We start from the raw sequence: 13,877 nt of genomic DNA, 5'->3' as shown, positions 1-13,877 counted from the left end.
ATCAGTCTCACATCAGAAGTAGTGAGCTCTCAATAACATTGACCCTTTGTATTCTGCTTTTAAAATTAAAATTACACAGACAAACCATTAGTGATAAAGGAATGTTTATTACTAAGTAAACAGACTAGCAACTGAATGAATGAATTAATTAATCGCCCGTCTTGTTACCTCGTGGTGATGATTCTGGCTTGATGTCAGGTTTGATGAGCGATGATGGCAAAACCAGATGATAGGTTGACAGTGGATTCTTCACCACTGAACTGGCCTGAGAACCAGAGTTGGTTGAGAGATTTTGTAGCTCAGTAAGAAATCCCTGTGGCAGGATTTTGGCCAAGCAGGCATTTGAGATCAGAAGGTCCTTTAGGTCGTTAATTAGAGCTCCAGGAAAATAAAATATTCACTTACATAATGACATGAAAAATACTCTCACCAGTCAAACAAAACTAAAATTCTAGTTCTGCAAGTTCAACTTGGCATAGAGAAATAAGTAACAAAAAAAAACGTATGTGAGCAAATTGGGAGAATACAAAAATACTTTATTATCGAAGACTGAAACAGAAGGTGAACACAAAGAAACAAGGACGAAACAAAAACTAGACGAAGGAGAAGACAACAATTGGAAAGAAGAACTGAGCTGAGCAGTGGAAAGACGACTACCGAACTCAGAGGAGAGACTCCTCTGTTCTTATCTTGTCTCGAACTAGGGCGTGGGATAGGTTGGGCCAAGGCCTTTTTAGCGTCAAACCATGCAGTTCTTTGTCCTGTCTGTACTTCATTTATGATGGTTGCGAAACACCCTACGATCAAATTTTGAAGTCTAAAATAAGGATAGGAGCTATGTTAACCTACAATTACAAACTAGACAATTCTTCTATTTTTACAGGTTAGAATTCTAATAATTGACTATTGGATCACTTTCTATAAACATATACATATAATAATACGGTGTAGGGTAATCTGTTGCTCATGAACTTGTTGGTTAAAATCATACTCTGGCATAGAAACTTCAGAGTTGGATTCATTTTATGTGCATGATTCCCTGAATAATAATATGTACTTTACAAGATGATTATCCTTATCGGCCACTGTAACAAACTTGGACTAAACATATGACGAAGAAGCAGATTAACTTCAGGAATGTGGGAAATTAATGATGTCCGAGGTCGTGCTCTCTGGAGACAGCGTTGAGAGATGTGTGTGGTTGGAGCAAAATACAAAGACATTGAGAGAATATGATAACATGATTGTTTTATTGAAATAATTTGATAAAATCACTTCGTCCCATATCATTGTCTCTCTCCAAAAAGAAACATTTGGAATCCTGTTTTTTTCCGATAGGTAAAATGTCTGCAAAGGTGTCCAGGTCTCTTGGCATGATTGAGGTGAAAGAAAGTTCAGATAAAGAGTTGGAGCTTTTTTTTTTGGCAAGGAGCTAACGGTCCATTATAGCATCTGGAGAGCTACATTCCAGTGACCAGATGATTTCTTAGTGATGTGCCTGTAAAGATTATGTTAAAACAGGACAGTTCCTCCTTTTCAGGATTAAAGTTAGTTTTGGTCACCATGTGGATAATGAAACATTAAGTCTTTCTTTTTGTTTTTATATTCCATAATCTTGAATCTGCTACATTCATAATGATAATTTTTAGTTTTGCTTGTGTTGTGAATATACAGATGTAAAGATCACGTAGAATTAGGTGGTTGTCTTTTGTTAATTGTGGCAACGTGATGCATCCATTCTCACAGCAAGAGTGGCACCCCAGATGAGAAAGCAAATGCCACCGCCAAGGTTCTGGAAATGTCCCTGAAATACAACTTTGTCACACCGCTCACCTCCATGGTGGTCACCAAACCTGAAATGAAGGATGGACTGGACAGTCCACTCATCGCTGACAAACTGACCGAGGGTATGAGGGGAAGGAGGGGACTTGATAGTGATATGCACTTTGACTGGGTGCCACAACATTCGTGTTACACAAAATCATATACACATAGGGATGGAAAATTATTACATTGACTTCGCTATGTGAATACAATTTAAGTATTGATTAAGTTTATGATCATATTAATTATTATTATCATACATGTTTCACGCTTTTCACACTTGGATTTTTCACAAATTACCACACAATAAATAATTTTTAAACTCAATATTTCTACTTACAGGTCATCTTAACATTTTGTTTTATCCACATAGGACTATGATTGTACTGGTAGCATTGTTACAATTAGTCATGTGCAGCATTGGCAATTGAAGTCATACATTTTCACTATAATATTACTCTTTGCTGACCTACAAGGCGAAATGTTGATGTTCGAGTCTGAAATAAGTGAGATGTCACAAGTTGTTTTTGTTGTGTTTTTGACAGAGCAAAGACAGGAGGCAGAGAGAAACAGTAAGAATATGAATTTTCACTAAATAACATAATAGTTAAAAGTCATTTAAATTTTACAGTTACTGTTTCTAATTTGGAGTTTCATTATTCCTTCATCAAGGAAATGTGTTCCGTGGGAATATCGCCTCTAGTCGACAATCAACCCCTGTCTACTCATACAGGCCCACTGTTTTGGGTAAGTCTGTCTTATTTTCATGTATCATCCCAAAGATTTATTAAAACTCTCTTTTCTGAACATGTACTAAAACAAAACATTAATCCACTTTGTCTGTTGTTATGTTATCCTGCTGATTCTTGTCCAGTGGATGGAGATCCTCATTTCATTATTGAGCTGCCAGAGAGTGAAGACGCTCTGTGTTTCAACATCAATGAAAAACCAGGAACCATTTTAAACCTGGTCACAGATCCAACATCAGGTCAGATTTGAGTCATGATCAGTCAGACTTTCCTCTTATTAAGAATAAGTATTTCAACACCAGATTGATTATGTTACAAGTGTCCAAGACTTACTGTAGTGTAAATACAGAACAACCTATGTTTGTTTCTGGTCACAACCATTGGTTAGTGTAGACTGTCCAGTTGTTAAACATAAGAGGCTAAATCTCACATCGTTTCCTCAGGCATTTTGGTGAATGGCGAGATCATTGGGGATAAACAAATGACCCCTGATGGTCACATGAACACCTACTTTTGGCGTTTTGGTATTATCCACAAGACACTGGGGGTGAAGCTGGAAGTGACCACTCAAGACATCTCCGTGTTCAAGGATGGCAAATGGTTCAAGCTGCAGTGGTCAGACTCAGCCTCCCTTAAATCGCCCAAGTGAGTCACAGCTCCATCAGATTATCATTTTATAATTTCCCTTTATGAAGTACAGTCCAACAATAACAGCAGTATGAAGTGTCAAGCTAAATATAGGATTCACAAATCTCTTTTCCTCCTCTCTCTGGACACATTTCATATCCACCACTCTTCTTCCTTCTACTCCTCTCCCCTCCGCACCGTTTCTCTTATTCTCTCCTTCCTCCCTCTTCCTCTCCTCCAGCATGGATCTTCAATTGAGCAAAGATCGTAGCCTACTGGTGACTCTAAAAGATTCTGTCAAATTTCTGATTCTGCTCCACAAAGTGTGGGAGAAGCATCCGTACCACCGAAACTACCTGGGCTTCTACACCCTGGACAGCCACCTCCTGTCCTCATCCGTTCATGGCCTGCTAGGTACAACATCACTCAATGCTATGTGCAAGATATATGCATGACCACAGTTTGGAATCTTGGAAGTGGATAGTGATTATTGACATAAAGCTATAAGAAATTGCGTTTGGTTGAGTTTTAAGGTTTAATTGATGAATTTATTAAATATTACCAGTTGTCCTCAATAAATGTGATTGATCACATACTAGAGCTAGAGGCGGAAAATTAACAAACAAAAAAATAAAACTATGGGCAAAAACAGAGACAAGGATGGTGCTGATACACACATTTTCTTCATAAAATAGCATTTTATATACATGAGGTGATGAGGTTCATTTACATCCTCCAGGTCAGTTCTACCACGGTATTGAATACGAGGTGACAGACCTTCGTCCGGGAGAAGTTGCAGAGAAACCAGATGCCACCATGCATGTGAAAGGACAGGAGCTTAATGTGACCAGGTACATATATGTTCACTCGGATTTGTCTTTCCCATGTATGTGTCCAATAATTGGTTGTTTTATTGAGTTTCCATCGTGTTTCTGTGCTTGTCCACAGAGGCTGGCAGAGAGACTTCAGGACCAATTTAAAGAATGGAGAGAATATTCCCTGCTGGTTCATTCACAGTAATGGGACAGGTCTCATAGATGGAGAAGCATCAGACTACATTGTGTCAGGCCTTTTTAAGACTGTTTAGCTTAATCTCACAGACAAGTGACATACACTGTATGTATCAATAAAGCTACACAATAAAGATTCTAAAATCTGTCTGTATTTGTTAAGCATTGTGAACACAGTCCATCACTAAATAAAGTCAAAAAGCACTTCATAGCTTCAGCCAACCAGGAATTGATTTTAGAATCTTCTGAGCTGTAGTCAGACACATTATCCATAGGCCTGGTGGCCCTGAACAGAACAAATATGTTGCACCTTCAGAACACCTCCCAGGTGAATGCGGTGCTCTGGCAGAGGCCAGGGTTAGATTCCTGGTCAGGGAGTAATTTGTCATGTTGAGGATTTGTAATAAGACTGAGTAAAAAACAAATGGCTGCTTAGTGCTTGTTGTTCTACCTCCCCCTTGAATTGTGGTCAGTAAGACTACTTTGAGTTCAATTTACAGATCAAAATCCACTTTATTCGCCAAAGTATGCTGTCATGAATCCACTCTTTGGAGATACATAACCCCCCCCTCCCTTTTTTTCCTTTGAATCCTTATACAGAAATGACAAAATACAAACACACCTGTAATCACACAACAGCAGATTCATTTTAACATGCTCCTAAAAGTAGTTTATTATATACTTTATTGGAAAAGCATTGAGAATTATATAATTTACCGCCATCAGTTTTTTTTAACCATCTAGTAATTTTAACTTTGCAAAATACTAAAAACCCTCTTTCTCAAGTTTGAGCTCAAGGTTTCAGAACTCTTGCATGATGCTGTATTTTCTACTAATAGGCAGTCTTGTTTCCTTTGATCATGTGCCAAAACATTGTCTTAAAATCATTACCAGCACCATATTCATCACAGTCAGTCACCCTCATTTGTTTCATAAAGGACCAGCACACACACGCACATCCATCCACACACGCGCGCACACATACACACTCTCTTTAGTCCACAGTCACATAACAGTTTCAAGGTCTATACTTGTCACATTCTTTAATATCAGAGCCTGCAAAATGCTGCTCATGTCTGAAGACCTGGAGCTCTAAGTCAAAATAGTCAAAGACCAAAGAAACAAAAACATGCTGGTAATACCATTCAGGCACATTATAGTCGTAAAAAAAACAACACACAAACTGAAAAACACAGACAAAGCTGGAATGAATGGGACACTGTGCAAAAAATGGATTCTATATCTGTTCTTTTTTTTTTTTTGAGGGAATCGCAAACACATAAGGAACAAGCCGAGTCAGCGATTTGGCCCAAAAATAACAGTCAAAACTTATATGGAAACCCAACAACTTACAGTAAAGAGATATACACAAAGACAAAGAATACACACCGAGAGCACACGAGTGAAACGGTCACAGACAAACCAAGATAGAGCATGAGGATTACGCCTTCAGACAAGGACAACATCTGCTGGGCTAATATCAGACGGAAGAAGTTGCAATGGTATTTGTAGTTCTTCAGGTTTGACAGTGGAAGGAAAACAATGTAAATGTCTGGATGTTAACAGCACAAACGTGTTCCCTCTGACATGATGAACGTGACCTATAACATTTACAGTAGAGCGGGTCTCTGTGCTTCAAATGCTTTGACCAGTGTTGCTTTGTTCTTATCACTCACATAAAGGGTTTTTCTGATACACATTTTTTTTTATTCTGGAATTCCGTGTCCCGAAACCAGCTGTAAGGCCTCACCACAGGAGCGCCACGCCCAGACGTAACAGTGTTCCATAGTATAACTGCGGCACAATCACCTCCCAGCGTTTCAAATCCTTAAAAGGTTTCTGCGGGATGCTTTCATTCGTCACCAGTAAAGGGAAAACAATGGGTGTCGTCCTCCAACTGATACCTCATACAGTCTCTGGGATAATCCCTAAAGTTGGTCAGAGTTGGACGCTGTGATATGATAGGGGGGGGGGCGGGGGGGGGCACGCAGGTGTGCTAGGTGAATGGCTATATCAGAGATCAGTGCAGTTTGTCCAGACGCACGCATCAAACAGGGATCCCCATGCGAAGCTTCTTCTTCTTCACCGTCTTGAGGCCAGCGAGCCGACGAACGTCATCTTCGTCCGAGTCCTCCATTTCATCATCTGCTGAAAACAGGATCTAAGAAGTTGGAAAGGGGGAGAAATGCTGAGGCCTAAAACGGAATATCCAACACGCCCCGACACTGTCTATTAAAAAGAAGCTAATGCTGTAAACGCCCATGACCTTTCCTGTAACTCCGGACCTAAACATTTGGCTTCTGTGTAAATCCTTTTTTTTTGGGGTTAGTTGTATGTAAGGGTTCCATTGCATGTAGGACTTCTCTTACTTCCACAGGCTGAACATAAATTGATTTGGGAAATAACTTTGACAAGCAACCAAACCCAATAACAAAATGACAAGCCAGCCAGGAGTGAAACCTGAAATCTTCTGATCCGTAGTCTGACGCGTTATCCATTGCACCACCTCGCCCTGAGAGGTAGAACATGCTCCACCGACAACATATTGTAGGGCCCAAACACTACATACACATACCTGATTACTTTTTCACTTCATTCAACTCACTTTTTCATTCCTCAATTGGAATTCTCACTTGCCTACGTTCCATACAGCCAAATAGCAGATGGAGGTAGAAACAAATTCACTCACTATACTCAGTTATATTTGGGTTTTAGTTTTCATGTCATGGGTTGTAAATTGTTTCATGTTAAACATTGCGAAGATTTTTCTTGTGTTTATTGTTGATATTAAAGCCAGATGGCAGATTCTTGGCAGTGGTTGAAGTGCAACCCCAGTGCAGCTACATCATGTCCTGTCTTACTCACCTCAGACTCAGAGTCATCGTGGGAGAGAGCTCGTCTGTAGCGCACTTTGCTGTTCCCCCGCGAGTCCTCGTCTCGCTCTTCCAGTTTCGCTTTAGTCCTGTGCTTCTTCATTAGGAAATTATCCACCACCCAGAACATGAGAGCCTGAGGAAAACATACACAGTGAAATATGACTCTACGTTGTGAACAAACTTTGACATGTCAGAGCAAGATCCCTGACATTAATACACTAACTCAGCCTTCCCCACTCTTAACCCTCGTACTGCGCTTGGGGTCAATATGACCCCAAGGACCAAAAAAGTCGATAGCCCTTATACCTGCCTTACTTTACCTATTTTTATGTAAACAAGCTCTATTGACCCTAAATTCTAAAATGAACATTTTTGTGGTAATTGGTTGGACTGGAGTCAGACTAAAGGTGCAACACAAAATTAATTGAAAATTTATACTATATGCTTTGAACAACAGACAAACCATTTGCGGTTCATATGACCCCAGAGGACAAATAGGTGTTAGTGTGGGCTGCCAATCAAAAAATAAAAAAACAGCACCCTCACTAAACTTTGACATATACCACTCTGGTAAATGTCAAATAGTTAAGATTAAATCAAATACATATATATTTCTTTATCGTTTTTACTCAACAACAGGGTCAATTTGACCCCAGAGGGCCTTAGGTGTGTGTCAAACGGGAGGACATCACGAGGGTTAAAAATGCTGCGGTCCAATGTGAAATCAGAAAATCTTCTGCAGCCCACGCAAACCTTTAATCACAACTCTGATCAACACACGAGCCTTCCCACAGCTTTCTTTGATTACTCCCGGTTAACCTTTTTCATATGAATATTAAATCATAAGCACGTAATTTCAAACTTAATTACAAAATTGAAAATTAAAAAAGTTATATTCATTTATTATAAAGGACCTCTCGCTGCCCTCCTGCAGCAGCTGGCAGTGTGCCAAGAGCTGCATCATCAGGACACAAACTTACATTGACGAAGAACGGAACAATGAGCATTACAATGGCCAGTTCCAGGTTGGGATTCACTATGGGATTGAGGAGAGCCAACTGTGGAAAAAAACACACACAAACACAAACATAAGCCCACGCACAACAACCTCAAAAAGTACAAAGTGAAGTTCAGTGGAGGTCTACTCAAAAATCTGATAAAGCTCTGAGTATTCAGCATCTCACAATAACCCTTATATGCTCATAGTTTATCGCAATGGTTTAACAAACAAACAAACAATTTAGCAGCTCATCTAAAGAGCGTTACTGTAGTGAACCCTGGAGGCAGAGGGGGGTACTGCGGTACTTGTCTCCTAAAAGTCAGGACCAGTACGAAGACAGTTCCCTGGTGGTCTAGTGGATAGGATTCGGCGCTCTCACCGCCGTGGCCCGGATTCAGTTCCTGGTCACATAACTCCTTTAAGGTTCCTTTCAGTGTGTGCGCATTACCAACTCAAGGAACATTTGATTTGTGTCCACTTGTGCTGTTCCACTGCACAGAGCTGACACACATGTTAACAGTTCTATTTGTAAAATGAGAGAGCACCTGCTGTTGACACGCTGAGATCATATCAAACACAGAATTGATCTATAATTCCAAAAAATATCTAAACAACCTGAGATAACTTTTGCTTTGGTTAAGTGCCGCCTTTTAAGATATTACTTTTTTTCCAACGTAACATTAATTTCAAGAGTGTCTGCCACTGTGTCAGCATATCTGCTTAAGCTAAAGCCACATTGCTGACCTTCTTCCACTGTGGGATGAGGAGGACCAACATGATTAGCACTTTCTCAAACATCATGATGAGGATGTAGAGGACACACTGGCCCAGCCACGCGGCGCACTGCACTGGCTCTCCTACACACACACACACACAAGCACACAGACACACACACACACACATGCAAGCACACGGGCGCGCTCACACGCGCACACACACACACACACACACACACACACACACACACACACACACACACACACACACACACAGAGTACAAACAATCAATTATGAAGACAGAACATCATTAGTTTTGCTTTGCTGATAAACAGATAAACTACACACTGGCAGGGTAAGGACAAACAGAAGCTTAATGATCCTGCAGAACTACACTGCCCTCCACTGGAGGTTACAGGCACCAGCAGGGGCAGTGTACCGGAGCTGCAACACACCCATGTGGTCCTTACCGTATTCTCCAAAACGCAGAGATTCCCACTGCCTCCATTCTACAACAGCACTGACGGCTCTCACACCGGCGTAGATCAGCAACATGCCCAGAGTTGCATCCAAAAGGAAGTTAATGAGGTATCTAAAAGAGACAGAAAAGATTATGTATTTTGTGGAGGGAGGGGAGGGAGGGGGTGGAAAGGGCATACAGACTGTGGTATGCTCCTGCACACAGCCGAAGGCCCCACGTGGTGAGGCGTGCAAATCAGGAAGGGAAACATTTTTCTCTCAGGCTCTCTGATTTTCTGTCAACCTCTCTGCTCTGCCACAGTCAGTGAAGGTTTGTGCCCTTTGCCCAGCTTCTGTGATTAGTCATGTCAGATGAAGCATACAGCAGCCGCCTTGCTGGCCAAAGAGCAATCCGTGTTAGTATTTCCCCATTAGACAGCGGTTACGATTCAAACAACTCCAACCCCCCGCAGGCTGGAATCAATGCTTCCCCACAGAAGTTTAACAAACGACTGAGACTATGCTAACTAGCTCATTGTCTTGCCCACATGTATATATACTGTATGCAATGTCCAGAATCGGGGCTATCTGACAGGCATTCTCTCACTCACACTCCCTCTTTCTCACTCTCACAGACACACACTCACACACTCACAGTGGGCAGGGGTCCTCCCCTGTGAGGTCTGACAAGTAGACATTAGCAAAGTGGATAAACAGCATTCCTATAGCCTGTTTGGAGGTGTCAAGGAACCTGCAGGAAGACAGGAGAAAAGATGTGTGTCTGATGTATTCCAGGTAAAAATGTATTCATTCATTATGTCAAAAATACATTCCAATTGTCTCACCAGATCCTCCAGGGTCTCCGCTCATGTTTGGGCTCCCTGAGGCGTTTCACTGTGGAGGAAACAGTATACGATGACAACATTGGCAAATTTGGAGCAGATGACGAAGGAAAAAAGACAGACGTGCAGCGACATGATTCCTATTTCACTGAATAACAGGCACAAGTTGTCAAAGGTCCATTTTGCATTTTCACAGCTTGTTTCTAGCAGACAACAATACAAACCCTTTGTGAGCTTCAAATGTCACAAGTAGGCAAATAAATGTGAAGTCAAAAGTTCCTCATTTGCCCCACCTGAGAAGAATCAATAGTTCCTGATGAAACCTGAGCAAGGGCAGTGTGTTTTTGGTGTCAGAGGAAGCTGAACAGGCAGAACAGAACAAAAACCTAAAAAACTGCTGATATCACAGATAACAGCTGTGTGCTGATTATCTGATAGGCTTTATTTTCAGCTCAGCGCTTCGAGAGAAGGAGGAAAATGTTTCTTTGAAGATGGGCCAACGCAAAGATGGGGGTTTGGCTCACAGAATTCTTCAGCGTTTGGTCATCGAAGTGGAGATTTATACTAATTGCTCACCCGGTCAATCAGAGTTAGGAGGTATGATGGTGTGTGCAATACAAACACTGCAACTATTCTTCACTGTGCTGTTTTATAGTGTGTGTATTGGCCTTTTTTCTATTCTTCATTTTAATGAATCCCTGTGTGTGTGCGAGCGTGCGTGCATGTGTGTGTGTGTGTGTGGACTCTGAAGGGTTTTATGAAAGAGGGCTCATTTATGAAAGCAATGAAATGTGTAAAACAAATGGAGCTTTCGCTATTCATCAAAACAGTGACTTGTTTTTCCACCACACCCCTGACCCTCTACTAACCAACATTGATAATATCAGTCAGTCCCAAATCCTGTGTGTTTTTCTAAATAACGCAGCTCCTACTGGCCACTAAAGTCTCGACTTACAGACAACACACCGAGCACAATCTCAGCGCTCCAATGCTCTCCGAACATTAACTGAGGGCGTTTAGTCCTCTCACACGGGCAAGTTACACTGCGAGCCGTGACATCATCTTCCACTCTGAGCACAAGTGTGACTTCAGACTAAACACACCCTGTGAGCAGCCGAGCACTGGCAGAAGCTGCAGAGAGCCGCCCCCCCCCCCCCCCCTCCACCTCCAGCAAAATGGCTGGATAGTGCCGAACATTCCACACTGATGTGAGGCTGTGAGGAAAACAGCTGTAGCTGTGGTCATTAGGTCACACTGCTGTCAGTCCTGTGACAAACACTGGATGGAAAGGCGGCTATTATCAGTGTGTTATTGATAATAACAACTCCATTTTCCCTGTCTGTCATGTCATAAGTGGGCCTCCAAAGCATTTATTATCAGGTGAGCTTAGCGGAAACAAAACACTCCTGATTCAGAGGTTTAACTGCCACGGACGAGTGACAGTAAGCCCTGTTACTCTATTTACTCAATTAAGCTAATGGTTATTTTGACTATCAATCCAGTAGTTGATATGTTATTACATATACAATCTGAGTATATGTGTACCTCAGAGGCTGTTTCTCAATGGAAAAGAGACATAAAGAAGAATTTAAAACTACAAATTCCCAAACCAAACTGCAACAAAGCTGGGTACTTATTCACAAAACACAGAAAACAAAGGCAACACCCACAACTTTGGCGTTTCTGCCTGGTTGTGTTCCATCGCCAACTGCAGAATAATCAACTACATGTCATTTCAACTGATGACATTCAACTGATTATGACGGATAAATCGTGGCAGTCTAGACAGCACCAAAAAGGTACAGTCAGACAGGAAGTCGATGCAGTGCTAGTATACCGTTATATTAACATTCTAAAGTGGCCACCAAGTATGGTTTTAAGGATAAGGTTATTTGCTGGTATATTCTGATTAAAACTGTTCCAAATAATGATAATATGGCCTAGTCACAGCAGTTTCCAACATGTCAGTGCCAGTGTCTGCCTGTGGGGAAAGTAAAAGGACTTTTCCGGACTACATTCAGGGACCTCTACTTCCTACTACCAACCCGAATGAGCATTAAGTGATTAGTGATTGTCTGCGTCTGATTTGTGTATGGTGTGTAAATCTTTGTCCCACAGTGGGAGTGGAGCCTCCCAGCTGTAGCCAATACCATGTTTGATTAACCAGTGATGCGATTGGATAATTGGCCGGTTACATCAGTAGCTGGTGTGGCATATATACAAACAGACCCTAGTACAGCCATACTCACACATCAGAATGCTGAAAGCCATCATGGCCAGGAGCCCCTGCAGGAAAATCCCAAACGAGTCCATGAAGGCGCCGTTCTCACACCCCCTGTGCGTAGTGTTGGTGAAGGACATCATGTTGACACCAGTTACAGCCACGAAGCCGGACGAAACTAATAGAACCATGATTGATAGTTTGCCGAGTAGACTCCGTGGGCTGGCCCCTAGTCCCCACCAGCAGTTGTTGGTCAGCTGGTGATCGATTCGTTAAGCAGGACCGTCTTCTGGGAAAGATGGTGGCATCCTCTCCTCTGCAAGCGCGCACTCATCATCTAGACCCGGACACCCACAGAGCCATGGCCGCTCTGTAGACCCACCGGTCAAATCTTGATGAACGTTGAGATGAACTGGTTTAGTTTAGGCTCGGATTGGCTCGTCTAACCTGTTTAAAACGCCGCTACGACATTTGGAAGACCTGTAGTAGAAAACATTCGCTCTGTCTCGCCTTGGAGTCCTACAATGTGAGGCGCTAACGGGCATTAAACAGCAGCGGTTGTGAAGCACGCATTGCAGTCAGACAAACCGTGCTACACTCGTGCTTAAACATATTTTACAGTGCAGGTCAAGAGGTCAGACGTGTAACATTATGCCGAAATGCCACCGAAGGGAAGCAGCAGTTAATATGCGTACCTAGCTAGCTTGCAAGCTACTCCATTCTCGTTTGCTTCCTTTTTGGATAGGCAAGCTTGAATTCTGTCTCGGACGTGGGAAAACACGCGTGACACGGGGCGCTCCACAACAACTTCCGTGGAAATAAACATCTGTGGTCCAAAAAGTAGACGCGAAGAATTGTATGCAGGTTACAGACCGCTCACATCCAGCTACTACTTCCCTGCCCTGTAGTGCCCACTCATGTTGACAGACGTACGGTCATGTGATCCGCGTCACCACATTGCATGCTGGGAAATGTAGGCAACACGGGAGAAAAAACATTCGGGATACGCACAGATTTTGACTGAGTTTTCATAATATAACTCAAAACCTTAGTCTTAACTTTAAACCTTGAACTATGGTTGAAAGATGAAATGCGAAATGCTCAAAATGACATTAAATGCAATATTCTAGATTTTAATATTGTTCATACTTAAGGCCTAATCGTGCAAGGGCTGTCATCTTCATATGTTCTTTAAACAACATGCGAGTTTGTCAATGCATGGCTAAAAGAAGACCTGCAACTCTGTTACTATGGTGACATACACACCAGGGATTGGCCTGGGCCCTGATTCTTGATTCTGGTCCAAGCTCACCCATGGAATTCCAAATTTACACTATACAATACCATACAAATATCCATGATTAGTTTGTTTTTCATTGACTTTCCCAGGCCTGATATAGCAATTTCCATGACTTTTCCAGAATTTCCATGAAGCCTTCCATGACCACATACTGTACGTTGTTCACCAGTTTTTATTGCAATATTCTCTTTTTAAACAGTTATAATCCTCAATCATGAAATAAAAACAGTTCCATTGTGTTGCATTGCACAA

The 13,877-nt window shown here is 41.8% G+C and overlaps 2 protein-coding genes across 3 annotated transcripts in view; one reads left to right on the top strand and one right to left on the bottom strand.

The window, feature by feature from the left end:
• LOC143005283 (inter-alpha-trypsin inhibitor heavy chain H3-like) overlaps positions 1-4,358 on the top strand; it is a 42,787-nt gene extending 38,429 nt beyond the window's left edge. For both annotated transcript variants that reach the window (XM_076156593.1, XM_076156592.1), the window contains exons 15-22: positions 1,747-1,907; positions 2,370-2,396; positions 2,497-2,571; positions 2,699-2,812; positions 3,017-3,218; positions 3,442-3,614; positions 3,940-4,051; positions 4,149-4,358. In XM_076156593.1, coding sequence (XP_076012708.1) covers positions 1,747-1,907; positions 2,370-2,396; positions 2,497-2,571; positions 2,699-2,812; positions 3,017-3,218; positions 3,442-3,614; positions 3,940-4,051; positions 4,149-4,287 — 1,003 coding nt within the window. In that variant the 3' untranslated portion in view covers positions 4,288-4,358. The remainder of the gene's footprint in view (positions 1-1,746; positions 1,908-2,369; positions 2,397-2,496; positions 2,572-2,698; positions 2,813-3,016; positions 3,219-3,441; positions 3,615-3,939; positions 4,052-4,148) is intronic.
• Positions 4,359-4,698: 340 nt separating this feature from the next.
• On the bottom strand, positions 4,699-13,245 carry stimate (STIM activating enhance). The gene is made up of 8 exons (XM_076156601.1): positions 12,354-13,245; positions 10,108-10,156; positions 9,918-10,013; positions 9,274-9,395; positions 8,831-8,943; positions 8,067-8,144; positions 7,076-7,219; positions 4,699-6,371 (listed from the first exon to the last, which is right to left on the bottom strand). Exons 1-8 carry the CDS (start codon positions 12,514-12,516, stop codon positions 6,258-6,260), a joined length of 879 nt encoding a protein of 292 aa, XP_076012716.1. The 5' UTR covers positions 12,517-13,245; the 3' UTR covers positions 4,699-6,257.
• Positions 13,246-13,877: the final 632 nt, after the last annotated feature.

Source organism: Genypterus blacodes, unplaced genomic scaffold (genome assembly GCF_046128005.1).
Source record: "Genypterus blacodes isolate CSIRO-AG114 ecotype Tasmania unplaced genomic scaffold, CSIRO-AGI_Gbla_v1 ptg000070l_1, whole genome shotgun sequence".
NCBI lineage: Eukaryota > Metazoa > Chordata > Actinopteri > Ophidiiformes > Ophidiidae > Genypterus > Genypterus blacodes.
Note: the sequence above shows the minus strand (reverse complement) of the source record. Positions and strands in the feature narration are given on the sequence as shown.